Source organism: Staurois parvus, unplaced genomic scaffold, assembly GCF_062004578.1.
Source record: "Staurois parvus isolate SC_StPar_1 unplaced genomic scaffold, SC_StPar_1.0 ptg000401l, whole genome shotgun sequence".
Lineage (NCBI taxonomy): Eukaryota > Metazoa > Chordata > Amphibia > Anura > Ranidae > Staurois > Staurois parvus.
Genome location: NW_028318197.1, coordinates 2913469 through 2939303, shown reverse-complemented (window position 1 = coordinate 2939303; position 25835 = coordinate 2913469). Strand labels below are relative to the sequence as shown.

Genomic DNA, 25835 nt, shown 5'->3' with positions numbered 1-25835 from the left:
CTAGAGTGGATAACACCATACAGTTGCTTTTGTTGCCCACTTCTTATAAGGCTGGCACTGGGGGTGTCTATTTAGGAAATGTCCAACTGAGTAATAGTATTCGTATAATACAGTATTTATATAACTGCAACAGTTTGTGCAGTGCTTAGAAAATGAAGGGACACAGTACAGTTACAATACAAGAAGAATCAGAGGGCCCTGCGCGTACAATCTAAAAGGGGATGTTTATGCCACAGTCGACCTGCAGAACTATCATGTTGTGGTCAGTTCTTTTGACCTCAATCTTAAATCTATGGCAAGCCTAACATATGCCATATTTTATATAAGAGCTGCTTTTTGTTTTAAATTTCCTTTAACATTATACACCAAGCACAATCCATTTATACCAATGCATGTACAGGATGACTCTTTTCTTAACCACGAGCAGTAATTCCGCAAACGTTTTCATGATAATATTTTGTCATGAGATAAACTCAAATATTTGGAAGAGACATCTTTAAGGAATAAATATGCTTTCTTTTATGTGTTCTAGGAATTGGGAGTTGGTGGAACATGCCAGTGGAAAATCTGTAGCCTAGATCCAACAACAACACTTGGAATTTATTTTGAAGTTGTAAATCAGGTATGCGTTTTATATGATGGTAAATACAAGAGGAGTGGGAACACCTCAAGGAATGCTAGTAGTCTCAAAACTTCTGGGAGGGCAAGAACAGAGCCAGGAAATTATTATTATACAGGATTTATATAGCGTTAACAGTTTGCTCAGCGCTTTACAATATAACGGGAGACAATACAGTTCAATACAAGAGGGATAGGAGGGTCCTGCTCCTTGGAGCTTACAATCGAAGAGATGCAGCATAGAGATGTCACTGAAGCTCCCAAGCGATTCAAAGAAAGCCAGAGGGTCAGTTAGCCTATCAGACTCCACTGTTGGGAAGCATGACCCTTTTTTAAGCGGACCTGAAATCAAACGGTGAAGATTTGCTATGTTATAGGGAACATTTAGAAAAGCCGATTGTGCCTAAGTAGTGCTCTGAAAAGTTTACTTTTTTTGTTTTTTCATTTTCTTCTGAAAAATAGCAGAGCCTACAGCATCATAGCTGTATGTCTGCAGTGTGAGATCTAAAGCACTGCTACCTCTGATTACTGGTCTCAGGAGATTTGGTGTTATATTTATTTGTTAATACCTTACTGTTCATGGCTTTCCTTGTGTAAGCTATCACATGAGAAAGCAAAACACACAGACACAAGGCATGGTGTGTCAGTAGGGCGATCACAGGTAATACTGATGAATAGTTTTTTTGCCTTTTTTTTCAAGCACTTGGAACTGCATGTTTTGACTAATGTACATCGTGTGCTAAAGGGGAAAGTATTGTGCTCTTTTGACTTATTATTGCAGTGTTTAATTCAACTGTTGTAATTTAGTTTATTATTATACAGGATTTATATAGCGCCAACGGTTTGCTCAGCGCTTTACATTATAGTGGGAGACAATACAGTTCAATACAAGAGGGATTAGAGGGCCCTGCTCCTTGGAGCTTACAATCTAGGAGTTTACATTGTTTAAGCTTGCTCTTCCAAACTTTTCTTCAACTGACAATGTTTCAGCACAAAAAGAGAAACCATGGGGATAACCAAGACAACACCCACTATCTGTTTGTCGTGTTGTTTTGGGTGTGTGTTTTTTTTTTTTTTTTTTTTTTTTTTTTTTTTTTACATTTGTAATAAATGCTAAGATCTGCAGACTGGCTACAAGAGGGATCTATCGGAACTTTAGTTTAGTTATTCTGTTCCGTACTTCTAGGACAAGCTTTGTATGACATATGCTTTACATTTCCGTTTTGTGTTTTTGAGTTGATAGTATATAAAGTGAAAAACATCACAACTTCATTTTCACTGATTCACTAATTTCTCAGCTTATCTGTAGTGTTTAAACTCTTAAGAGTCAAGATTGGGTTTGCAAGTAGATTGATGCTTTCTGATATATTTAAAAGAAATGGCAGCTCCCCTCTACCAAAGCGTCACTGATAATAAACGTTGCACTTCTAGGACATCCAGTGCCCATCAGCACTCCATCTGTATGTTTTCATTATAGATTGATAACCTTTATTAAGTTAAGTACTAAATGCAGTCATTTTGCCACCTGATGTACTTTAAAGCCAAGTTGAAGTAACGTAACAAGAATTGATATTGATTCAGACATTGTACTTGCAACTTCCATTTTTATAGTATTACCTCCACTCTGCTGGTAGAACAGTTGTGCAGTGTGTCTAAATATGTCTGTACAGTCCATTAGGCACCAGAGTTTGACTGTTCTACTCAGTGCAGCTACCAGACCTGGTCCAACTAACCCACCCTCTTCCTTCAGACTTCAAGGATACTTCTTTTGAGGGGTGTGACTTGCCCATATCTTCTGGCATACAGAACTGGAGTGGGAGGGTATAAATGGTTAAAAAAAACAATGTATGCTAGTGGTACAGGACTATGAGGTGGGCAGGGGGGCAAGTGTGTTTTATTTGGAATTAAAAAATCCAAAAATAAGTTCAGTCAAATTAACTGCCCTATCTGGGGCAGACTTTGTGCCTCATTAAATTTGTTGACCTGCATTGAAATGCCTAAATTGATATGCTTGATTTAGAACATTTATAGGGATTTGAGAATGATTTTGAATCTAACTTCTTTTTAGCACAATGCACCGATCCCTCAGGGGGGGAGAGGAGCTGTCCAGTTTGTCACACAGTACCAGCATTCCAGCACACAGAAACGCATTAGAGTCACTACTATCGCCAGGAAGTAAGTGCTTTATTTTTTCCTGCTGTCTGTTTTACTGAGTGTACAAAACACACGGAATTGACATTTTTATGTTTCTGTCTATAGCTGGGCAGATGCTCAAACACAGCTCCAGCACATAGAGGCTGCCTTTGATCAAGAAGCTGCTGCAGTCTTAATGGCTCGCCTGGGAGTGTACAGAGCAGAAACAGAGGAAGGGCCTGATGTGCTCCGATGGTTGGACAGACAACTCATCAGACTTGTAAGTTCCATATTGTTTAAAGGATTACTCCACTTTCGTGGAAGAAAATATAGCAAAAAAAAGTAATCTAGCATATTTAATTGCAACATAATTTCCTTTCTAATCGGCAGTTGCTGTAATTTTCTGTAAAAATTCAATGTAATCTGGCAACCTGGAGTCATCTTGTACATTAGTGCAGTGTTTTTCAACCTTTTTTGTGCAAAGGCACACTTTTTTCATGAAAAAAATCACGAGGCACACCACCATTAGAAAATGTTAAAAAAATTTACCTCTGTGCCTATATTGACTATATATAAAGTAATTCTCTTGAATAGGAATCAAACACAAAGAAATTATTTTATAATTACTTTATTATGAAATAATAAAGTATTTTATAATTGGACCCGGGGGCCGGACCAAGAGTAGATGAATGATGTGTATGTGTCATCCATAGTAAGTATAGTAATATTCCCCCATAGTAAGCATAGTAATTAATCCCCCATATAGTAATTCATCCACCATAGTAATTCATCCCCCATAGTAATTCATCCCCCATATAGTAATTCATCCCCCCTATAGTAATTCATTCCCCATATTAATTCATCCCCCATATTAAGTCCCCAAGCCCCCCCTGTGTCAATTCACTTACCTTTGCGCCGCGCGTTCCTCTCGCCGTTCCGGTGTAGGTCTCCTATGAGGATCTGTCCCCCTCGACGTATCTGCGCATGTGCCAGTTTCAGGCATTAGCAGCCGATCGGCAATCTCCGGCACATGCGCAGATACGTCGAGGGGGACAGATCATCCTGACAGTATCACGCTCCGTGGGCCGGATTAAAAGGTCCGCCGGGCCGTATACGGCCCGCGGGCCGTAGTTTGCCCGTCTATTTGTGAGCCGAGGCAATTTTTCCCACGGCACACCAGACAATATCTCATGGCACACTAGTGTGCCGCGGCACAGTGGTTGAAAAACGCTGCATTAGTGTATGGAACACCCCCAAAATATCATGTCCTGCTTATGTGATTGGCTGGCTGATTTTCCCTGAAGTCTGCTCTAAGATGAAAGTCAACTTTTAGGCACCGCCTGCAATAGGAAATTCAGTTTTGGTGGGATATTGCCTAAGAGTTAAATACTTAACAGTTTAACACTAAACAGATGTAGACCCTGTGGCTTTCCTCATCAGAGCACTGGTAGTGTACCAGGAGGTTATAATGAACCAGACCTTCCTATTCAGCATTGTTTGCAAAGGACACGGTGAAACAAAAAGCTATTAAGAGCAGTAAAGATCTGAAGCAAAGTTTGTTTTTTTTTTTTTTTGTTTTGTTTTTTTTTTTTTTAAATCCCTGCATTGTAAATTGATTACCCAGAGGCTACTATTTTTTCCTCAGCAAAATTGTCCAATACATTCGGGAACAATGTAATAATGAATGTATTAATTTAAAGAAATGTCATTTGCCACTAATTTTAAAAAATTCTGTTAAAATCTGTTTCCAACTATGTAATGAATATGTGCCGAAGCAGAGTTGGGTAGACTGTAAAGCTCACACACTGTGCATATGCATCTGTGGGGCTGAGGTTTCTGTGCTAAGAGAGAACTCATTGCATGTTCCTAGCACAGAGATGAAGCTGGTACACACAGCTTTTGGTCTCTTTTATGAACAGGAGCTGATGGAGTGGGGTCCTGCTCATGTGACCACTGTGATGGCCAATCCGAATGGTGACTTAATCAGGAAGTCTGTCCCTTGTTTGATGTTAAGACCCACTTACGGGGCCGCTGGGAGGCGTTGGGAAGGGGTTAACATTTAAAGCATTGTAGATGCACAGAAATGGATTTTTAATTTTTACATCTGTGAATAAAAACATTATTTGCAATAGTCGTCTGAAGAATATATTTAAAAAATATATATTTTTTTAAAATGTTCTATTCTTCAGATTTTTTTAACATATAAAAAAGTTATTTTAACATATTTTTACATATGTTTTTATAAGTGCATTCCAAAAATGTAGATTTTGTATTTTTAAAGACATACAGTATATTTGAAATTATCTTTAAAAATATTTTTCATATTTTGTAATAAAAATGCATTTCAACATTGTGTGTGTGTGTATATGTATATATATATACATACATACATACATACATACATACATACATACATACATACATACATACATACATACACATATATATATATATGTATATATATAGCGCCAAAATTGTAGCATTTCAAATATATGTCAATATATTTGGGAAGAACATTTTTAGAATATTTTTCTTCCATGTGGATATTTACTAAAGTAGTTATATTTCCATGGCTCTGTGTACTATTGGAGACCAGATATAGTGTATTTAGTAACGCTTTAAAAAGGGAAAAAAAAATGTGTGTGTGTGTGTGTGTGTGTGTGTGTGTATATATATATATATATATATATATATATATATATATATATATATATATATATATATATATATATATATATATATACACACCCACACACACACACCCATTCCACATTCTCTATGGTTCAACTTTTACTTAAGATAGCTCTTATTTTTCCCCAAATAATCCTGCTATATGCATAGTTTGTTTGTTTTTTTTGGGGGGTTTTTTCTAGACATTTCCTAAGGCATATTTTCACAGCTGCAGCATGTAAAATTGAATTCATGCATTATTTATATATGTATACCTGTGTTCTTTTATAGTGCCAGAAATTTGGACAGTACAACAAGGATGACCCAACCTCCTTCAGACTGTCAGACTCCTTCTCTCTTTATCCACAAGTAAGAATAATTCAGCAGCTTTGTCTGTTTTTTCTCTGATAATTCCATTCCAATTATATTAATTTGTCATCTTTTAAAATGACACAGTTCATGTTCCACTTGAGAAGATCACCCTTCCTGCAAGTGTTTAATAACAGCCCAGATGAATCCTCTTACTACAGACATCACTTTGCTAGACAAGACCTGACCCAGTCCCTTATCATGATTCAGCCTATCCTTTATTCTTATTCTTTTCATGGACCACCAGAGGTAAGAAAATAACCTTGGAAGATGATGTGATTTGAATATGTCTAGTATTTTAGATTCAAAATGTCTGTTGGGTCAGCTGGTTGTGGATTAACTGGACATTGCACGTTTCTGCACGAAGTACATCACCAGACCTCGAATACCTCACATTTCATACTATACATATTTACATCTGCTTTTTTTTTTTTTTTCCAGCCTGTGCTGTTGGACAGCAGTAGTATTTTACCAGACCGGATTCTGCTTATGGATACCTTTTTCCAGATTGTTATCTACCTTGGAGAGGTAAGTGGGTACTGTGAAGTAACTAGATAGAGAACTACTATTTACAAGCCACCTGGAACTGATATTTCATTTTTAGTAGATACAGTATGTGTAAGAAATGGTCATGTCCTTGTGTGTTCAGACATGCTTGTTGTGTCTAAATCTTGCCACCATATGGCATATGGGAGTCCCAACCGATGGTTATAAGTAATAAATTCAATGTATGTGTTCATTTTTACATTTCTTATTCAATTACATCAGCTTGTGGGAAGTATTCTGATGTGAGAATTAAACTGACAACATAAAATGTTTCTGAACTCTGTGCCCTTTAAATATGTTGGTTATCGATCATTGATACTGATGTTTATGTTGTTCCTACATACAGCCATAAAAAACAAACTTTACACTCACTAATAGGTCACACGGTTTTAGTGTTTCTATAGTACATTCTATTACCATTTATTTTATCATGGCATTTCCACAGACAATTGCCCAGTGGCGTAAAGCTGGCTACCAGGACATGCCAGAGTATGAGAATTTCAAACACCTTCTGCAGGCACCACTAGATGACGCTCAAGAAATCTTACAAAGCAGATTTCCAATGCCTCGTTACATCAATACAGAGCACGGAGGGAGCCAGGTACGTTTCCGATTGTTTTGTTGGCATTGATTTGGAAAGAGCTTTTCTATAGTGTGCTAAAGATTTGCTACCTGAGAGTAAAAGGTTATGCAACACAGTCTGTTTTAGAATATCCATTAGTAGAATTGCCACATGCACAAAGATGGTTAATAATTAGAATCATTGCCTTCATGTTGGCTCCTTCTGACTGCAGTTTGGTTGTATGATAAAATCATGATACAACATGATACAATCATGTTGTCAGACTACAGATCCTTTTTAAAGCCAGTTTGAACTTTTTAAGAGAAAAAAAGTTTTCAGAGTGAAAAATTCTTACTTATTGTGAAACTACAAAACTTCACGTTAAAGTAATGTTACATGCTTATTTTCTAGGCAAGATTCCTTCTTTCTAAAGTGAATCCATCACAAACGCACAACAATCTGTACAACTGGGGACAGGTAAGCTACAGCATAGGTCACAAAAGTTTGTATGTTGTGAAAGAATAATGGTTTCTTCGTTATCATTTAACCAAATACCATTGTTGATGGCTGAAAACTGACGTGTATTAGGGATGCACCGAAATTCCAGTGGCCGAAAACAACCCTTTCGGACTAAATGAAAAAAAAAAAAAAAAGCAGGTGCCGAAAAAACCTCGCTGCCGCCTGTCCACCGTCGCCTGCCCAGTAGTTCAGTCTTACCATCGATCCCGGTGTTGGGCATAGAGATGAGAAGGAAAGATGGCCGCCTCACATCTCTATGCCCTTGGAGGACTGGAGTGATGTCCCTTCCGGTACCGGCCATTTTTTTTTTTGTTTACATTGGAGAGGAGAGATGTGGGGTCTTATTGAACCCATATTTCTCCATAAAGAGGACCTGTCAATTATTTCTATCACAAGGGATGCATCCATTTCTTCTGATTAAGAATAAAAGTGATTACAATTTTTTTTTTTGTTTGTTTTTAAAGGAACAGTACAAAAATTTAAAAAAACAAACATTAAATACATTTTTTTCTTAAAGTGCCCCCGTAAATGGTGTTCAAACCACACATGTGAGGTATCGCCACGAACGTCGGCGCAAGAGCAATAATTCTCGCACTAGAACTCCTCTGTACATTTACACTGCTAACCTGTAGACATTTTTAAGTAACGCAGTTTCATGCCATTCCACGAGCGTGTGCGCAATTTTAAAGCGTGACATGTTTGGTATCTATTTACTCGCTGTAACATCCTCTTACATATATTATAAAATAATTGGGGTTTATATTGTTTTTTTTTTTTTTTTTTTAATCAAAGTATTTTTTTCCAAAAAATATATGTTCATTTTTAAAAACGGCGCATTTCGGTTTTCGCCAAGTGCATTTTTGAATTTTCGGTTTCGGCACCCAAATTTTCATTTCAGTGCACCACTAATGTGTATGCATATGGTGAGTATTTATATATGGTTTGTGTACATTTGCATTTCTTTCAGTGAAAGCAGTATTTAAAAAAAAAAATGGGTAGGACAAAAGGAGCCAGCCATTGCAATCACTTATGTGATTCTTGAATTTCTACAAATATTCTATATTCTTGAATTTTACACCTTCTCTAGATAAGTTGCAGTAGGAATGTAACTGGGTCATCTCACATACCCAGTTATTTTTTTCATACATATTTGGTTTTCTTTAGAGCTTAGTACTGACTGATCCTTACTGTCCCAACTGGAATGTAATACCTGGTTATGGAGAAGAGAACAGAATATAAAATAGACTATGCTTTACCAAATTAAACCATTAAGCAATTTGTAGACAAAACATGCATTTTTTCAGCAGTTATTGAGTTCAGCCTCCTATTTACCAATGTGGTGTGTAGTTGTTTTTTTTGTTTTTTTTTTTTTCTTTTGTTTTAGTCCAAAGCCAGTAAAATTGTCCATACTTTGCAGCATTTCTTTCCCTTTTTTCATTTTCTTTAAAAAAAGGAAGTGCAAGTGCCTAAAGGTGTCTACAGCAGCTTTTAGTCGTCCTGCTTTGCCTGAATGCCATTGTGCTTGGGAAAGACTTCTGGTAAAGGCAAAGATTAGCTGCTTTCTCCTACCCCTCTCTGCTATTGGCTCATCACTATGACAGACTGCCTTACTAGCCATTAGGAATATATGGAAGGCAGGAAGGAGTGAGTAAGCTTGGGCACTACAGGAATTGTAGACACTGTAAACATTAAAGCTCAGTATAGGCAGAACGTGGGCAATGAAAGCTGCTGCAGGTATCAGCAGCCAACTTGAATCTATGGCGAGTGTAGAGATACGTAGACAAAGTACACAAAAACATTGTTTCATGCAGTTTAACATTCTCTACCTACATATTTCTCACTAAAGTCTGAAGAGACTGATCATTGTATGTGATGTGCTATTTGTTTCTAGATGTTTCTATTTACAGACTTCTGTTCTTTTACGTACCCTAGGAATCTGGAGCACCAATCCTTACTGATGATGTCAGTCTACAAGTTTTTATGGATCACTTGAAAAAGTTAGCAGTTTCTACTGCGTCCTAATTTCCTTTTAAGACAGAAGTGTTTCAGCTACACAACTGTGCAATGAACCACCTTTTTTTTAGAAGAAGAATAACATTCCCCTCCATAGTTCAGACAACTAATCAAAGTTTTACTTAAAGCTAAAAAGAAGTCAGTTTATCATTGTAGTGTTAGGTTTAATTTATTATTTGTGTCATTTACAACATGATTACAGTTTAAAATGTTAAAAATTATTTGTACATATTGATAATGCTTTGATAATACTGTTTTCCATATTTTTGTTCCTCTGCATTAGCTGTACAACCAAATTCAGAGTAAATTCTGATGTGAACAACAACTTGTGTGTTGTGTTTGCTTATTTTTTTTAAATAAGCTATTTGTATATGAGCACAGTTGTATCTTATTTCTGTTGCAGTACAGGTGAGTAACCAGACCTGATCCTTGTAGCTCTCCTACAACATGTCTCTGTGCACCATATTGGCATTATATCCACTGGAGCATTTTTCAGAGTAGAACTGGCTGGGGAGTGATTACTTTGATGCAGTTGGCCAGCTTAAACGTGTAACAAAACATTCATTTTTTTTTTTTTGGTTCACTGTTAGAAGCTTTCCTTAACCTAATATTTAATATCTTCTTATTAACAGTACTAACATAAGTATGAATGAGTTGGATCTTAATAGAATAATTGAGTTATTATATTTATATTTGTTCTAGATTGGGAAAAGTAAGGAATTAGACTTCAGAGTCTGTGAACATATATCTTGGGTTTTTCCTTTACATTCAAGCCACATATGAGAGCAATTAGCTATACCTTCCCCCATCCTCCCCCATCTATGTAAGAGATAAAGTTACACTCAGACTTTGAGAGAAGCAATTATCTTAGTAGGACTACAAGAGAATACCAACCCACTTTTAGGTTGGTGGGGGCTGGATTGCTCTTTTGGTAGCAGAACAAAGGTTTTGAGTCTCTCTCACTCGATAGCAGCCTTGATGCGACAGACATACACACACACATATACATATATACAATCTTATTATCAAGAACTTAACTATATTTTTTGGACATTATTTAAACATTCTGTATGCCAATATTTTATTTCTAATTTTATGCAACGTTATTATTAAATCATCTTTTTGAGTTTTATACAAGCAGTGGAAGGACTTTCTATCTAAACATTTCTCATCAATACAAGTTAATAAAATATCGAGTCAATACGATATTTTACATTCACATTTTGCTAGAAAGGGCGTATAACAACGTACAGAGGGTTCATTCAGAATTTTTAGTGTTTAAAATGTGGTCACACACCTTTTTAGCACCCGATGAGTTATATACACTAGCCACTTTATTAGGTACACCTGTGCAATTGCTTGGTAACACAAATTGCTAATTAGCCAATCACATGGCAGCAACTCAATGCATTTAGGCATCTAGACTTGGTGTCGATGACTTGAGTATCAAAAAGGTGATTTAAGTGACTTTGAATGTGGCATGGTTGTTGGTGCCAGATGGGCTGGTCTGTGTATTTCAAAAACTGCTGATCTACTGGGATTTTTACGCACAACCATCCCTAGGGAAATTGAGACTCCTTAGACCAGGCAATGTTTTTCCAATCTTCGATTCAATTTTGGTGAGCCTGTGCGAATTGTAGCCTCTGTTGGCTGACAGGAGTGACACCTGGTGTTTTCTGCTGCTGCTGTATCACATTTACAGAGAGTAGTCTGAAAAAGAGAAAATATCCAGTGAGCGGCAGATGTGTGGACAAAAAAGCATTGTTGATGTCAGAGGAGAATGGGCAGACTAGTTTGAGATGATAGGCAACCGAAACTCAAATAATCACTTGTCACAACCAAGGTATGCAAAATACCATCTCTGAATGCACAACACATTGACCCTTGAAGCAGATGGGCTACAGCAGCAGAAGGCTATTGGGATTTGAACACAGGTATATCTTATCTTTGTTATCCTTGCAAGGGAGGTGGGCGCAATGTGCCAAGACCCTTACAAGGCCACTTAGAAGACACTGAGGCCCTTGCAAGGGAGGTGGTAAGACACCTTGTAAGAGCCTTGCAAAGGGACCTGAAGAACATCTGTGACACCCTTGCAAGAAATGTGGAGACATCATGCAGGACCTTTTTAACAGGAGCTGAAAACTGGATCTTTTCTACATTCTTTAAACGTAAACCACAGACAAAAAAAAAATCCCCTGCAAGGTAATGTCATAATGTGCCAGTATTCATCGCATACTAGCACATAATGTAAAACCTACCTTAACTTCCTTGGCGGTATGATTATTTCAGATTTTTGGTGCTGAAAGCGGTACCATTATTTTGCATGGAAATTTGGCGTTTTATATTGTAGGTCTGTAATTCTTAGGAATAACTCACTGAAATCTGTCCGAACAAGAGTCTAGTAAACATCCCGGATAGGATGAAACCTGAAATCATAAATTATAATTTAATAAATAATCATAAAAAATAATAAATGTAATTCAATACTATAATCTAAACCAAAAACACTGAAATTTGAAATATAGCGCCAAGTTTGCACATCACTGAGCAAAGTCGCAAAATCGTTTTCAGTGTCTGATGACGAATTTCCCCACGAATCATTATCACTCAATTCTACAAGTGGTTCTAATTTACTATCGCTGTTCTCTAGCTGGTCTAAAACCGCTTTTGATCTAAAGGGACGCTTTTTGGATGCCATGGACGTTTCTCAGTTTCCAGGTAGAAAGAACAGTAAAAATGAAGGCAGGGCACAGGACAAAGCAGTAGGGACAAAATGTATGTCAAATGGTTTGGTACAGTAATGTTTTACTATGTGATTTTTGTGAATGCCACTTTTTGTAATTTTCAAATTTCCTGCCGTTTCGTCCCCCATACGTCCCGATGCTCGCAGAGGACGGAACCCAGATGATGGATGCCAGCATCCGCTGAATTACATTGCCGGGGACACTGCAGGAGGGACATCGCAGGAGTGCAGAACAAGGTAAGTGACCAAGGGATCGCGGAGCAGCGCCGCATGGTAAGCCCGAGTGTAGCTCGGGGTTACTGCTTGTGGTACTGAAACTTTACCCCGAGCTACACTCAGGAATACCGCCAGGGAGGTTAAAACGAAGCCCTCCAGCGGCACGCTGTCACCGCTGTAAAGTCTTTCACCTTCACCCATCTTCCTTTGGGATTCGCGAGCTCCAGCATTCTGACAGGCTGGGCCATGGCACACAGCTCTGAAGGAATGGCATGGGTATGCCATTCCTTCAGAGAACATGCGCAGGATTAAATGAAGAGAGAATATCTCCTAAATGGTGCACGTTTAGGAGATATTAATTGTACCTACAGGTAAGCTTATCTTAAAGGTAAAATTAAAAGCGTTTACAACCACTTTAACTGTAAAATTCATTTCCTGGAGTACTTCACACAGAACAGTCTATTCATGACTATGTGGGTTCTATGCCACCTATAGGTGAATGGACACTGGTCGGCCAATCAGAGGAGGTCCCCCGCTATACAACCCCTCCTACACAGGAAGTACTTCAGTTTTTATAGCAGGCAATGAAATTCCAGAAAGAGGGGCTCTGTGTTCTTTGATGTACTCCAAGAAATTGATTTTACAGGTAAGTATGTAGAAAAAATTATTATATTATTATTATTATACAGTATTTATAAAGCGCCAATAGTTAGCTCAGCGCTGTACATTACAGAGGGGAACAGAACATGTGACAGAACAATACCAATACAATGCAAAACATGAGGGGATCGAGGGCCCTGCTCTTTCAAGCTTACAATCTAAAAAATACAGTTTTTTTTATTGTACATCAAGGGCCACAGAGCAGGCTATTAGTGACTATGTGGGATGTCCCAAAGCAATAAAGAAATATAAGGGGAGGGTGACACCATGATGGCCACCATCAATAATCCCTCAAGACATCCTCAGCTGCCCGTAAAACACTGGCCAAAGGTAGAATTCTCTGTGGCTCTAACATCCACCTTGTAGAACCTTGTGAATGGGTGAACCAAAGGCCATTTAGCAGCCTTGCAAACCTGAGCCACTGTCGCCTGATGGCGGATTGCCCAAGATGCCCCCCACACTCCTGGTAGAGAATATGCCTTCACCCGAAAGGGTGGGACCTAACCTTTCAAACCATAGGCTTGAATGGTCAATTGGCAGATCCAATATGAAATAGTTGCTTTGGATGCCACCTGCCCTTTCCTAGGTCCCTCCACCAGCACAAACTGAGCATCTGACCTGTGCCATCACCTTCAAGAAAATCAATAGAGTGCATTCCATATCCAAGATATGCAAATATCTTTCTCTTGCTGACTGAGGCCTAGGAAAGAATGAAGGCAGAACAATGTCCTAATTGAAATAAACTAGAAACCACCTTTGGTAAAAAAAAGTTGAGGTTGCAAAACCACCTTATGATGCACTATCCGAAACGGTTCTCTGCAAGAAAGAGCTGATAGCTCTGACACACTTCTTTCAGAAGTGATTGCCACTAGAAACAACACCTTATGCATCAACAGGACCAGTGGAATCTCTCCAATTGGTTCAAATGCCGTTTTTTGCTAAACTGCCAAAACAAAGATCAGGTCCCAAAGACACAAATGTAACCTAAAGGAAGGAGCAATACTCATTACTCCCTGTAAAAAAGTGCAAACCAAAGAGTGAGATGCAAAGGGCCTCTGGGGAAAAAACCGCATATGCTGAAACCTGGCTCTTAATGATACCAAACAGCCAATTTCTTCTGCAACCCTGTTGGAAAAAACGACAGAATCCTACCAATCACATACTTTTGTGGGTTCCATTTGCGAACTTCACACCAGAAAATGTAATAAATGTTCCTAGAGACTACCTTTCTAGCACCCAACATGATGGGGATGACAGAATCCGATACTCCTCTATCCTTTTAGGTTTCAATAGCCACACCGTCAAATTGAGCAATCATAAAGCTGGATGCAATATAGGATCTTGAGACAGCAGGTCTGGCTGACACAGCAGGGACCATGGCCTGTCTACTGTCATCATTACTATGTTTGCCTACCAGGCCCTTCTGGGCCAGGCCAGAACAATTATCTGCAGAATAGACTCCTCACAAATCTAAGATGTGGCAGCAGCTGAATTGGGGGGAAAGGCATAAATCGGTGAAAACTGGTTCTAAGGAATCACTAAAGGCATCTACCCCTGTCACGTGAGGATCCCTTACCCTGGATACAAAACCAACCTTGTTGAACCTGGATGCCAATAGATCTGCATCTGGGCAACCCCATCACTGGCAGCTTCTCTTGAAAACCTTGGGATGCAAAGCCCATTCCCCTGGAATCAACCATCAGCGACTGAGATAATCCGCCTGCCAATTTTATATCCCCGAAATGAACACCGCTGACAAACTTGGAACATATCTCTCTCCCAGGTCAGAATGTAATTCACCTCCTCCTGAGCACCTAGACTCCTAGTACTGCCCCAGTGGTCGATGAATGCCACTGCTGTGGTATTGTCAGACTGAATTCTCACAGGCCAACCCTGAAGCCTGGATGTCCATTACCTCAGAGCCAATCTCACTGCCCAAACTTCCAGGACATTGATGGGCAGAACCCTTTCTTGTAGAAGCCACGTTCCCTGAACTGTGGCCTCCTTCAGGAGGGCCCCCAACCTGAGAGGCTGGCATCGGTGGTTACCAATTTCCACATAACTGGCCGACAGGATCTCCTTATCTCCAAATTGTGAATCGTCAACCGCCAATTCAGGCTTTGCAGTACCTCTGGAGACAGAGATATGCAGTAATCCAGGGCTGGAATCTTCTTGTTTCAAACAGAATGTACCTTTGCAGTGGGGTGGAGTGGAATTGGGCATAGGGAATAGCCTGGAATGAGTACACCATCTACCTCAGCAACTTCCTACAGAGGCGAACTGAAGGATACCTCTTGGCTTTTAAAATGCAAAGCTAGTAGACGAGGGGCCAGCAATTGAAGCCCCTGACACCTTAAAAGAAGGGAACTTGGATCTCCTTTTAACCCCCCCCCCCCTTCCCGGCGGTATTCCCGAGTGTAGCTTGGGGTAAAGTTTTAGTACCAAAAGCGGTAACCCCGAGCTACACTCGGGAATACTATGCAGCGTTGCTCAACGATTCCCTGCAGCACTTGCCTTGTCCTTTGCTCCTGCGATGTCCCCCCTGCAGCGTCCCTGGCCATCTCCTCCAGCTGATGCCGGCATCTGTCTTCCGGTCCCTGCGAGCTCCAGGACGTACCCTGGCCTCCAGCGGGAAATTTGACCCCTACCTGGCAAATAAACAAAACCACAAATGCTGGAATATACAATAAATTTACATTCACTCAGCCCAAAGGCTGAGACCCTTGTGCTGCACAGCACGGCGCCTTCTGATGGATGAAGGTAGAAAGTTTAGTAATTTACCTACTGGTGGGCACAACTAAGCTGCCACACCTTACCGGTTATTACCCTCAAAGAGCAGGAATCAGTGTATGGGTGTACGGTATGGGCTAGCCTACGGTGCAGCACAACAGCTTACAATCTTACACAAATCTACAGTATTCCCCCTCCCATAACTGGTCCTGTAGCACGTGCCTGAGTATTCCTTCTGAGCAAAACGCCAGTCTGGCTTGAGTTTGTAGGATTTTATCAGTTCTCCAATGTGAAATGTCACTTTAAGTTGTGGAGTCCTTCCAATGATCAGTAATAACACTTGTGGCCTGACACAAACAGAGACCCTAACTAAAAAACTATAGGCCTGTCTCAGTCTTATAGGCGCCAACAGTGAAATGAGGTGCGTACACAATTCTTACCAACCCAGGTCTGTATTTCAGCCGCTGATGACTCTGAACAGAACAAAAGTCTCTCCACTAATCATGCGATATTATCAGCAATGTATGTTGCTTTGCTCCTCTGTCCATCAGCTTCCTGGCAGCAAATCTTCCCCTATTTGAACAGGATTAGCGTCTTGAAGACCATCAGCTTCACTCAACGGGATTTCTGATTACAGAGGGCAGTCTTCACCGCTGGATGGCCATGGATTCTCCGATCATTCAGCCTTCTCTCTCCAGTATGGCTTCTCTTTTCTTTTCCTGTTCACTCTCCTTGAAAAAACCCCACCCCTTATTGAATACAGAAATAGCTATGCAGTCTGAGGCTGTGTTAGAAACAGTGACATCTTGTGGCTAAACTGCAGAATGTCAGTCAGAACGTTTTTAATTTACTTCAATCAGTGTTCAAACAATGAAAGCTGTTTCCCCATCTCACAGAAGCCCATGTCCAGGATCCGTCTGTGTGTGGTGGCTCTTGATGCACTGACTCCAGCCTCAGTTCACTCCTTGTGAAAGTCCCCAATACTTTTGAATGGCCTTTTCCTGACAATCCTCTCCAGGCTGCGGTCATCCCTGCTGCTTGTGCACCTTTTTCTTCCAAACTTTTCCCTTCCACATAGCTTTCTATTAATGTGCTTTGATACAGCACTTTGAGAACATCCAACTTCTTTTGCAATTACCTTTTGAGGCTTTCCCTCCTTATGGAGGGTGTCAATGATGGCTTTCTGCACAACTGTCAGGTCAGCAGTCTTTCCCATGATTGTGATTCCTACTGAACCAGACTGAGAGATCAGTTAAAGGCTCAGGAACCCTTTGCATGTATTATGGCTTAATTAGCTGATTAGAGTGTGACACTTTGAGCCTAGAATATTGCACCTTTTCACAATATTCTAATTTTCTGAGATTGTGGATTTGGGGTTTTCATGAGCTGTAAGCCATAATCATTACAATTATGACAAATCACAGCTTGAACTATCTTGCTTTGCATGTAATGAGTCTATCTCATATATTAATTTCACCATTGAAGTTGCATTACTGAAATAAATTAACTTTTGCACGATATTCTAATTTTTTGAGTTTCACCTGTATATATGTAAAGTGCGGCATAAATTGACAGTGTTATATAAGTACCTGTAATAAATAAATAAAAAGTAGAACTAAAGGCAAAACTTTTTTTTTTTCATTTTGGATTATATCCCTGTCAGGTTTATTCTGTGATCTCTGTGTGCCACTGGAGAGATTTCCCTTCACTTTCTGTCCCATAGCCAAAACAGGCAATGAGAGAGAATCCCTCCAGAGTGAGGGAATCCCCTGTTGTCACCAATTGGAAAATTTCCCCTCTATGCCTGTTCTGGTGACAACCCAAAATTTAGGATTTTCTTATATTTTCATTTTCAGTGGTAATGGTAAAAAAAATAAACAATAAGAACAGCAATAAAAACCTGACAGGTCTCTTAATCCCTCTTCTTAAAAAAAAGTTTCACCTTTAGTTATAGTGGGGCAAAAAAGTATTTAGTCAGCCACCAATTGTGCAAGTTCTCCCACTTAAAAAGATGAGAGAGGCCTGTAATTGGCATCATAGGTAGACCTCAACTATGACAGACAAAATGAGAAAAAAAATCCAGACAATCACATTGGCTGATTTGGAAAGAATTTATTTGCAAATTATGGTGGAAAATAAGTATTTGGTCAATATCAAAAGTTCATCTCAATACTTTGTTATATATCCTTTGTTGGCAATGACAGAGGTCAAATGTTTCCTGTAAGTCTTCACAAGGTTGGCACACACTGTTGCTGGTATGTTGGCCCATTCCTCCATTCAGATCTCCTCTAGAACAGTGATGTTTTGGGGCTGTCGCTGGGCAACACGGACTTTCAACTCACTCCAAAGGTTTTCTATGGGGTTGAGATCTGGAGACTGGCTAGGCCACTCCAGGACCTTGAAATGCTTCTTACGAAGCACTCCTTCATTGCCTGGGCGGTATGTTTGGGATCATTGTCATGTTGGAAGACCCAGCCACGTTTCATCTTCACTGCCCTTGCTGATGGAAGGAGGTTTGCACTCAAAATCTTACGATACATAGCTCCATTCATTCTGTCCTGTACATGGATCAGTCGTCCTGGTCCCTTTGCGGAGAAACAGCCCCAAAGCATGATCTTGCCACCCCCATGCTTCACAGTAGGTATGGTGTTCTTTGGATGCAACTCAGCATTCTCTCTCCTCCAAACACGACGAGTCTACCAAACAGTTCTATTTTGGTTTCATCTGACCATATGACATTCTCCCAATCCTCTTCTGGATCATCCAAATGCTCTCTAGCAAACTTCAGACGGGCCTGGACATGTACTGGCTTAAGCAGGGAGACACGTCTGGCACTGCAGGATCTGAGTCCCTGGCGGCGTAGTGTGTTACTGATGGTAGCCTTTGTTACGTTGGTCCCAGCTCTCTGCAGGTTATTCACTAGGTCCCCCCGCGTGGTCCTGGGATTTTTGCTCACCGTTCTTGTGATCATTTTGACCCCACGGGGTGAGATCTTGCATAGAGCCCCAGATCGAGGGAGATTATCAGTGGTCATGTATGTCTTCCATTTTCTAATTATTGCTCCCACAGTTGATTTGTTCACACCAAGCTGCTTGCCTTTTACAGATTCAGTCTTCCCAGCCTGGTGCAGGTCTACAATTTTGTTTCTGGTGTCCTTCGACAGCTCTTTGGTCTTCACCATAGTGGAGTTTGGAGTGTGACTGTTTTGAGGTTGTGGACAGGTGTCTTTTATACTGATAACAAGTTCAAACAGGTGCCATTGATAACAGGTAATGAGTGCAGGACAGAGGAGCCTCTTAAAGAAGAAGGTACAGGTCTGTGAGAGCCAGAAATCTTGCTTGTTTGTAGGTGACCAAATACTTATTTTCCACCATAATTTGCAAATAAATTCTTTCCAAATCAGCCAATGTGATTGTCTGGATTTTTTCTCTCATTTTGTCTCTCATAGTTGAGGTCTACCTATGATGCCAATTACAGGCTTCTCTCATCTTTTTAAGTGGGAGAACTTGCACAATTGGTGGCTGACTAAATACTTTTTTGCCCCACTGTATATTTGTAGTGCTGCCCCCTCAGGGGCCACTGGTAATAGCTGGTTCTTCCCAAATAGTATAGAGGCTGCCCACCAGTCCATCTACATCGGCTCCAATAACCCAGTCTAGGGGATATTTTTTTGAAATGCTAGAAGAACTTATACAGCTGAGTGTTAGGGCATGGGACTCTCCAAAACACTTGCATAGCAAGGAGGAGGAAACGTTTCTCTAGGCTCACACTCAGGATTCTGCTGAAGATGGGGAATGGCTGGTACTCTGAGACTCAGGCTTGGGAACTAGTCTGTAGATGTGTCGCCATAACAAGCGGCTTGTTATATCACAGAGCAGGCAAGAATAAAAATGTAGGCTTTACAACCACTTTAACCACTTGCCTACCAGGCACTTATACCCCCTTCCTGTCCAGGCCAATTTTCAGCTTTCAGCGCTGTCACACTTTGAATGACAATTGCGCGGTCATGCAACATTGTACCCATATGAAATTTTTATCATTTTTTTCCACACAAATTTAGCTGTCCTTTGGTGGTATTTACTCGCCGCTAGGGGTTTTATTTTTTGCGCTATAAACAAAGAGAAGAAAATAAAAAAGTTTTTCTTTGTTTCTATTATAAAATTTTGCAAACAGGTAATTTTTCTCCTTCCCTGATATGTGCGTTGATGAGACTGCACTGATAAGGCGGCACAAATAGGCAGCATTGATGAGGCGTCACTGATGATGCTGCACTGATATGCAACAATAATGGGCACTGATAGGTGGCACTGACTGACAGCAATGACTGGCGGCACTACTGGGCAGCACTGATGGGTGGCCCTGCTGGGCATTGATGGGCTTTTTATGGGTGGCACTACTGGGCACTTATGGGTTCACTGCTGGGTGGCACTGATGGGCAGCGATCATCAGTGCCCAGATGATCAGTGCCGATCCGTTCTCTGACAATTGCTGGTTATTGGCAGTACTTTCCTCATGCTGTGACAGTGGGAGGAAAGTGCAGTCTGCGTGGGTTTCCTCCCACACTCCAAAGACATGCTGGTAGGTAATTGGCTTGTGTCTCAATTGGCCCTAGTATGTGTATGTATGAATGTGAGCTAGAGACCTTAGATTGTAAGTTCCTTGAGGGTTACGGACTGATGTTAATATACAATATACTGTATATGTGTAAACTCCTACGTAAATTGATGGCACTATATATAGTAAGTACCTGTAATAAATATAAATATAGGTGTGTTGAAGATCTATTTAAGTAATATCTTCTTATCTCTCCTTACATATTTTCTTGGAAAATATGATAATACTGAAGCCAGAGCTGGACTGACTATTGACCTGAATCACCAGCAAAACCTTTTGTTAGATTTGAATGGGGGAAAAAGGTTAACACCTCTTTCAGGCTCTAATTGCTGTAGGGGGGAGATTTCTTCTTTTCCTGTCTTGATAAGAATATCTCTCAGTAGGACCAATACCACCAATTTGCACATGAAAGAGGTTCTAATGCTTCCAAGCTCTCCCCATTGTGTCTTTCCCCCTATGCTAGCATTGTGTCCACAGTAGCATTTGCGTAGGCAGAGCAGAGTAGGACTGGCCATAGAGGGATTACTTTGACGTAGTTGGCCAGCTTAAGCATGTATTGCAATGTGTGTGAACAAAATATCCCTATTTATTGCATAGTTTGCTTGAAAGGGTATATACCAGTGGGCAGAGGGTCCTCAGAGTTTCTAGTGTTAATATGTGGTTACACCCCTTTAGCACCTGATGGATAAATGCATGTACTAGCTGTTGGGATTTGAGCACAGGAATCTCTTGTTTGTGGTAAAAGGCCAATCACAGTGGCCTTTTACCATGTGATCAGCTGTGTCCAATGACATAGCAGATCACCGGTAAATGCAGTTGCCGGCTATTGGCTGCACTTTCCTCATGCTGTCACAGCATGAGGAAAGTACTGCTGATAACTGGCAATTGTCAGAGGACGGATCGAAACTGATCATGAGGGCACCGATGATCAGTGCCACCCAGCAGTGCGACCCATCTGTGCCCATCAGTGCCACCTATCAGTGCCCATCGTATATCAGTGCTGCCTATCCGTGCCACCTCATCAGTGCAGCCTCATCAACGCATATCAGTGAAGAAGAAAAATTGCATGTTTGCAAAATTTTATAATAGAAACACAGAAAAACTTTTTTCAAATTTTTGCTCTTTTTTTGTTTATAGCGTAAAAAATAAAACACCTGGTGGTGATTAAATACCACCAAAAGAAAACTCTATTTGTGTGAAAAAAACTGATAAAAATTTCATATGGGTACAGTGTTGCATGACAGCGCAATTGTCAAAAGTGCGACAGCGCTGAAAGCTGAAAATTGGCCTGGGCAGAAAGGGGGTATAAGTGCCCAGTAGGCAAGTGAAAATCAGCACTACTATTAGGATCTGTGTATAACATTTCCAAACAGGATTTGAAGGGCACTTTAAACGTTTAGAGAAAGTTGCACGAAGCTTGCTGAAAGCTTCATAAAAGCTGGCTGTTCACACTCCTCTTATACAAGCTGAAGCCCATATGATACAGACCTATTGCCAAACTCCCAAATAGTCTTTTCTATGTTTCAGTTGTTATCCGAATCAATGCCTTAGGGCAGTATTTTTATGGAGGAGAGTTCAAAACTAATCTTAGAAAGTCGTATTTTTCCCGAAAGAGTAGTTGATGCTTGGAACAGACTTGGAAGTGGATTCAAACATTCTTGGGACAAACCTAGATCTATACTCACAAAACAGTGAGTATAGACACAGTTAACAAAAAACAGACAAAACAGTTAACAAAAAAATTCAAAAACGTATAAATTATAAAGAAAAAAAAAGCAGACTTGATAGACCACTTGGCCTTTTTTCTGCCTTCACTTTTCTATGTTACTAGGTTTACAATCGCTTTAGGTGCAATATAGTAGAGTATAGCAACTAACTCTCACTAAACACTGACTGACAAATAACTGCTGGGAACCCAGCCTTTTACAATGAAGGGGATGGCCCATAGCAAAGTCTCCATTATTGCCCATTGTAATGCTACTGACCATCGGTGAAAGCTGCATTATGGCTACAAAGAATTTTGGTCTGCTGAATCCCTGCATTAATTCACCACAGACCTTCAACATGCAGAATATGCCTCAAATTCATGGTAGTGGCGAACCCAAACCTCATCCCTAATAGTGGCCTGTGGTCTTTATGACTATGAAAATAGCAAACAAAATAAAACTTCTTCTAAGGTTGTAAACTGATAAAGGCATTCAAGCATTCTTTTAGCTGGGGAGCCTTATGTCACACTGACTTTTAGTCATCTTCATCTGCCAAGAAATCCACATGGCTGTGTCAAATAAAATCTATGAAAGGTATACACCTAATGCGTCAGAGGGTGTGGCCAGAACGGCGACTGAGGCCATTCCTCAACATTGGACTCCTGGGATCAGTTGAGCAGCGTCTATCCCTTCAACTTTATTTGCTGTTTTATCTTCTTGGGGCCAAAAGCACCGGTTCTGCCTGTGTGTCGAATTTTCATAGATGTGAATAAGACCAAACTCCCAGATTTTCCAGTTTTCTGTTGAAATGTATGAGGACTTACGCAAGGCCATAGATGATGCGATTTAATTCCCTGGAACCATTGGTTGCAGGAAAGAAAATTGCTTGAAAGTCAATGTTGATGAGGGAATCCCTCTCACAGAACTATTATGTTTTCCTGGCAGGGGGAGCCATCCCTGCCGGGACAACACAGTGCTTATTCCTATAGCCAATGACCATAATCGCATGTCAAATCCGACATGCTGGTTTTACCTAATACACCAATTGAATTGAATACAATCAGCCTGCTCATAGATGGTTTGAACCTCGGGCCAATCACTGCTGAACCTGCTGAGATTCCAACCATCTATGGCCGGCTTTACTGTGTAAGCACAGGCAGCACTGAAGAGGATTAAGGACTTAACCTCCCTAGCGGTATGATTATGTCAGTATTTCTGTGCTAAAAGCGGTACATTGTTTTCAATGGAAATATGTTGTTTTTTTATTGTAGGCCTGTAATTCTTAAGAATAACTCACTGAAATCTGTTTAAACAAGAGTCTAGTAGACATTCTTAGTGCAATAAAGTTTAATAAATTAAATTATAATATAATAAAAAATAATAATATAATAATAAATTAAATAATGTAATCAAATCAAACACATGGAACTCTGTCCAAACAATATTATATAGACACTGCATTTTGTTTTAGAAAACATCACGGGTGTGGTCAGTTTTGAAACATGGGACTGCACAAAGTCCGACATCACAATCAGGACAGTGGAACCTCGTTTTCTTGCAGATTTTTTTGCCACTCTCATCTCACCGAGAGCAACATACCACGCACATCCGTGTAGGTGCTGCCTTTTTTTGGGTTGGTGGGATGTGGTCCATAAAATGATGTCCAGTCAGACGTTCTGGGTTGACAACTCCCACAGCACGTCGTCCAGATCTACGCACAGACACTTATGGTGTTTGATGCTTGAGGAAAATCGATTCCGCCACTTTCCATATAACGTCCGCATGCACCACAGTGTCCTTGTTTTTGCGGAACAGAATATAGGCATTCCACAAACGCTGTTCCAGAAGATGCCGGAAAATCTTTTTATAGTATTTCCTCTGCTGCTTTCTCATCGCCGGATAGAAAGTCATAGCTTGGTCAGCTCTATCGACACCTCCCATGGTGCTGTTGTAGTCAATGACAACCTGTGGCTTCTGGATGTTTTTCCCACCTTTTTATTTGAACCATCACTGTGGAGGCATTGTGAACGGTACTCATTAGGCACACATCCTTCTTGTCCCGCCATCTCAGTGCCATCATTTTGCCTTTCTGCCAGGCAACTAATTCTCCCGACTTCAGTTTGTTTTTTGCAAACATGGATAGCAGGTTGCGCCGGTTAGCCCGAACGGTTCCATAGGCATCCGTTTTGTGCTGAAGAAGAACCTCGTAAAGTTCTGGAGAGGTGTAAAAATTGTCTGTCGTTACACAGTAGCCTTGGTTTAGCAGAGGCTCAATCAGTGACAGGACGGAAGATATTGCCATTCCGTATTTGCTGTACTTGGGATCACATTTTGTGCCTTTGCCGGTGTATATGACTGTTCCAGATGTAGCCAGTAGAGGATTCACACAGCAGGTAGGATTTGATGCCAAATCGTGCTCTCTTGGACATGATGTACTGTATCCAGCTGAGCCTTCCTTTGTAGGCCATTAGACTTTCGTCTATGCTGATGTCTCTCTCTGGCACGTAGCTCTGCTGGCTATTTCTTACAATTATTTGGGAGACTTCCCAAATTTGTTTTAGCTTGGGAGCTGGATGAGTGGATTCATCAAAATCCTCATTATTTGCAAAGTGAAAAATTTCATAATGAGGGAAAACCTGTACTCTGATATGAAGGTGCCAAAGAACGGCGTGGAGAGCATTTTGTTTGTGGTTCAGTAACTAACTAGCTACATTCCAATGTACATATAGCTACAGAGCACAACCTGTTATCCAAACATGACAGACAAGAAGACAGCAAACCAGCCTATTCCTATGGCAAACAGGTCAATGGATATATTACAGCCTGTCCTTCATATTTGAGTGATTATCTCATTATAAAGGTTATTTAACCCTTTAACAAACTTCTGGCCCGACCAGATAAGTTTCTTTTTTGCTATGCCTCAGTTAAACATGAGCAAACCTTTTTCTCTTCTAATGGTCCACTAATGGTGGACTTTATGGTATTTATAATTATTTGTAATAATGAATCAATAAATTATAAATACGTGTGTATAATACTTTTGATCAAGAAAGCTGTTACTACCCATATGGAAGAAAAATAAATTGGAACTATATTTTAAAAATATTCTTCCCAAATATATTGACATACAGTCAGGTCCATAAATATTGGGACATCGACACAATTCTAACATTTTTGGCTCTATACACCACCACAATGGATTTGAAATGAAACGAACAAGATGTGCTTTAACTGCAGACTGTCAGCTTTAGTTTGAGGATATTTACATCCAAATCAGGTGAACGGCGTAGGAATTACAACAGTTTGCATATGTGCCTCCCACTTGTTAAGGGACCAAAAGTAATGGGACAATTGGCTTATCAGCTGTTCCATGGCCAGGTGTGTGTTATTTCCTTATTATCCCAATTACAATGAGCAGATAAAAGGTCCAGAGTTAATTTCAAGTGTGCTATTGGCATTTGGAATCTGTTGCTGTCAACTCTCAAGATGAGATCCAAAGAGCTGTCACTATCAGTGAAGCAAGCCATCATTAGGCTGAAAAAACAAAACAAACCCATCAGAGAGATATCAAAAACATTAGGCGTGGCTAAAACAACTGTTTGGAACATTCTTAAAAAGAAGGAACGCACCGGTGAGCTCAGCAACACCAAAAGACCTGGAAGACCACGGAAAACAACTGTGGTGGATGACCGAAGAATTCTTTCCCTGGTGAAGAAAACATCCTTCACAACAGTTG

The 25835-nt window shown here is 40.2% G+C and overlaps 1 protein-coding gene across 1 annotated transcript in view; it reads left to right on the top strand.

Annotated features, from left to right (window-relative positions):
- Positions 1-9755, top strand: part of SEC23B (SEC23 homolog B, COPII component) — a 30635-nt gene extending 20880 nt beyond the window's left edge. Inside the window, exons 12-20 of the mRNA XM_089686507.1 lie at positions 533-622; positions 2687-2793; positions 2878-3031; positions 5713-5790; positions 5878-6039; positions 6232-6318; positions 6782-6937; positions 7310-7375; positions 9350-9755. Of these exons, the coding sequence (XP_089542633.1) occupies positions 533-622; positions 2687-2793; positions 2878-3031; positions 5713-5790; positions 5878-6039; positions 6232-6318; positions 6782-6937; positions 7310-7375; positions 9350-9439 (990 nt within the window). The 3' untranslated portion in view covers positions 9440-9755. The remainder of the gene's footprint in view (positions 1-532; positions 623-2686; positions 2794-2877; positions 3032-5712; positions 5791-5877; positions 6040-6231; positions 6319-6781; positions 6938-7309; positions 7376-9349) is intronic.
- The last annotated feature ends 16080 nt before the right edge of the window (positions 9756-25835 follow it).